At 59.4% G+C, this 2500-nt stretch overlaps 1 protein-coding gene across 1 annotated transcript; it reads right to left on the minus strand.

The window, feature by feature from the left end:
- Nucleotides 1-115: 115 nt before the first annotated feature.
- On the minus strand, nucleotides 116-2294 carry ENH_00042140 (RNA recognition motif domain-containing protein, putative; the record flags this gene model as incomplete). The annotated part of the gene is made up of 6 exons (XM_013580829.1): nucleotides 116-225; nucleotides 506-602; nucleotides 855-956; nucleotides 1409-1584; nucleotides 1769-1843; nucleotides 2096-2294. The coding sequence occupies 6 exons, from the start codon at nucleotides 2292-2294 to the stop codon at nucleotides 116-118; spliced, it is 759 nt and encodes a 252-aa protein (XP_013436283.1).
- Nucleotides 2295-2500: the final 206 nt, after the last annotated feature.

A 2500-nucleotide genomic window follows, 5' to 3' on the forward strand; every position in this document is an offset into this window, starting at 1 on the left:
CAAGAGGGACTGTGTCGCTCTCCCCGCCGAGCCTGCTGGCTCCTGTTCATTGCCCACGCTGCTGCTGCCCCAGCAGCAGCAGCAGCAGCAGCAGCAGCAGCAGCAGCAGCAGCAGCTAGTATGGGGAATAACGTGCAGGGGAGGACCCAATACCGCCCACTGAGGGGCCCCCCCCATAGAAGGCCCCGCCGGGTTGGTGAGAGATAGGCAGCATGGCCTTGAGCGCTGCAGCACAGCAGCAGCAGCAGCAGCAGCAGCAGCAGCAGCAGCAGCAGCAGCAGGTGAAGCCAGAGACACGGCACCGACGATGTGCTGCAAAGCAGACGCTGCGTGAAGGCGCATTACTTGCTGCTGCTACTGCTGCTGCTACAGCAGCGTTGCTGCTACAACTGCTGCTGCTGCTGCTGCCGCCACAGCTTCTGCTGCTGCTGCTGCTGCAGCACGAAGACGCAAACCAAAAGCTGGCAGCAGCAAAATGAATTATAAAAAGCAGCAAAAGAATTACCCGGAGTCAGCCGCAGGTCTTCTCCCTTCTTTAGTTGCACCTTCAAATGCTTTCCCCCCACAAGGAAGCCATGCATGCCTCGGATTGCATGCACTGCCTGCAGCAGCAGCAGCAGCAGCAGCAGCAGCAGCAGCAGCAAAGTAGAACGGCAGTGCACAAACAGCAGCAGCAGCAGCGGAGCAGTGGCATATCAGCAAGGCCACGCAACAGCAGCAGCAACCGCGCAAGTCACGCAGGCAGAAAGCAGCAGCAGGCAGCCCCAGCAGCAGCAAACACCCCGCAGTCCTCTGTAGCAGCAGCAGCAGCAGCAGCAGCAGCAGCAGCAGCAGCAGCAGCAGCAGCAACTCACTGATGTTTGGTCAGCAAAGCTGACAAAGCCAAAGCCCCTGCTGCGCCCCTCCACGTCTCTTTGAATGCGCGCAGAGACAATGTCCCCAAAATGTTGGAAATGCTGCAGCAGCAGCAGCAGCAGCAGCAAGCACTCAGCAGCAGAAGCTGCAGCAGCAGCAGCACGCGGGTCTAAGCCCTCGCTGCCCAGCAGCAAAAGCTGAGCAGCATCACTTATCTCCTCTCCAGCCACAGCAGCAGTAGCAGCCGCATGGACAGCAGCAGAACAGAAAGGCCAGCAGCAGCAGCAGCAGCAGCAGCAGCGCTACAGCCAGCAGCAGCCCAATCAGCAGCAACAGCAAAATCAGCAGCACGAGAAGCAGCAGCAGCAGCGACACAACGCGCAGCAGCAGCAGCCCAGCGTGCGGCAGCAACGCAGCGAGCAGCAGCAGCAGACGCACAAAGAGCAGCAGCAGCAGCAACCCAACGCACAGCAGCAGCAGCAGCAACAGCAGCAGCAGCAGCAGCAGCAGCAGCAGCAGCAGCAGCAGCAAGACTTGCCTGTATGAGGTCGACGTCATTCCAATCATTGGGAATGTGAAAGACAAACAAATTTGCCCCCGGGGGCCCAAACTGAGACCCTGACTCTCGAGAGCTTGCTGCGCGTGCTGCAGCAGCAGCAGCAGCAGCAGCAGCAGCAGCGGACGGCTGCGGCTTGTCCAGTTCAGGCGGCCGCTCCCACTGCGTAACGCCTGAGAAGACAGCAGCAGCAGCAGCAGCAGCAGCAGCAGCAGCAGCAGCAGAATGCAGCTCGTCTGGGAAGCAAAAGGAGGGAAAAGGGAGAGAAAAGGATACAAAGAAGATAAAAAAGAAAAAGAAATAAAAAGAAATAAATAAAATAAAAGTTTGCTGCTGCTGCTGCTGCTGCTGCTGCACCTGTTTGCGAGTTGTAGTAATACGCGTGGCCGTCGTGGGTGAAGTACTGCTGCCACGGCGAGTTTGGGCCCGGCGCTGCAGCAGCAGCAGCAGCAGCAGCAGCAGAAGCAGCAGCAGCAGCAGCGAGGAGCAATTTGCGGCAGCAGCAGCAGGTGCAGCAACTGGCGAAGCAGCGCTGCAGCACGGGGCTGCAGTTTGCGGTGCCCTTCCAGAGACTGCTCGAGGGTTTGGGGTTTGTGGCGGCCAGGGGCTAGGGTTTAGGGTTTAGGGTTTGAGCTAGGGTTTAGGGTTTAGGGTTTAGGGTTTGAGCTAGGGTTTAGGGTTTACGGGCGTTCGAGGCTTCCTTTTTATCTGCTGCCTTCTTCGCCCCTGCAGCGTTGGGCTTCTGGTTGGCCATGCGGCACTCAGCAGGGCTTTCAAACCCCTGCAGCAGCAGCAGCAGCAGCAGCAGCAGCAGCAGCTTTGCAGCTAGAGCAGCAAGAGGCAGCCATGAGGCAGCAGCATCCGCCGCTGCACGGGAAGCCATGGGCCCACCGGCAGCAGCAGCCGGAGCAGCAGCAGCAAGGGCAGCGCAGCAGCACTGGAAGCAGCAGCAGCAGCAGCAAGAACACTGGCAGAAACAGCAACGCCAGCAGCAGCATCAGCAAAACTACAAGCAGCAGCGACAGCAGAACTACCCGCAGCCGCAGCAAAGGCAGCAGCAACAGCACCACTAGCCGCAGCAGCAGCAAC

Source organism: Eimeria necatrix, genomic scaffold, assembly GCF_000499385.1.
Source record: "Eimeria necatrix Houghton genomic scaffold, Enh_scaff311, whole genome shotgun sequence".
NCBI classification, from domain to species: domain Eukaryota; phylum Apicomplexa; class Conoidasida; order Eucoccidiorida; family Eimeriidae; genus Eimeria; species Eimeria necatrix.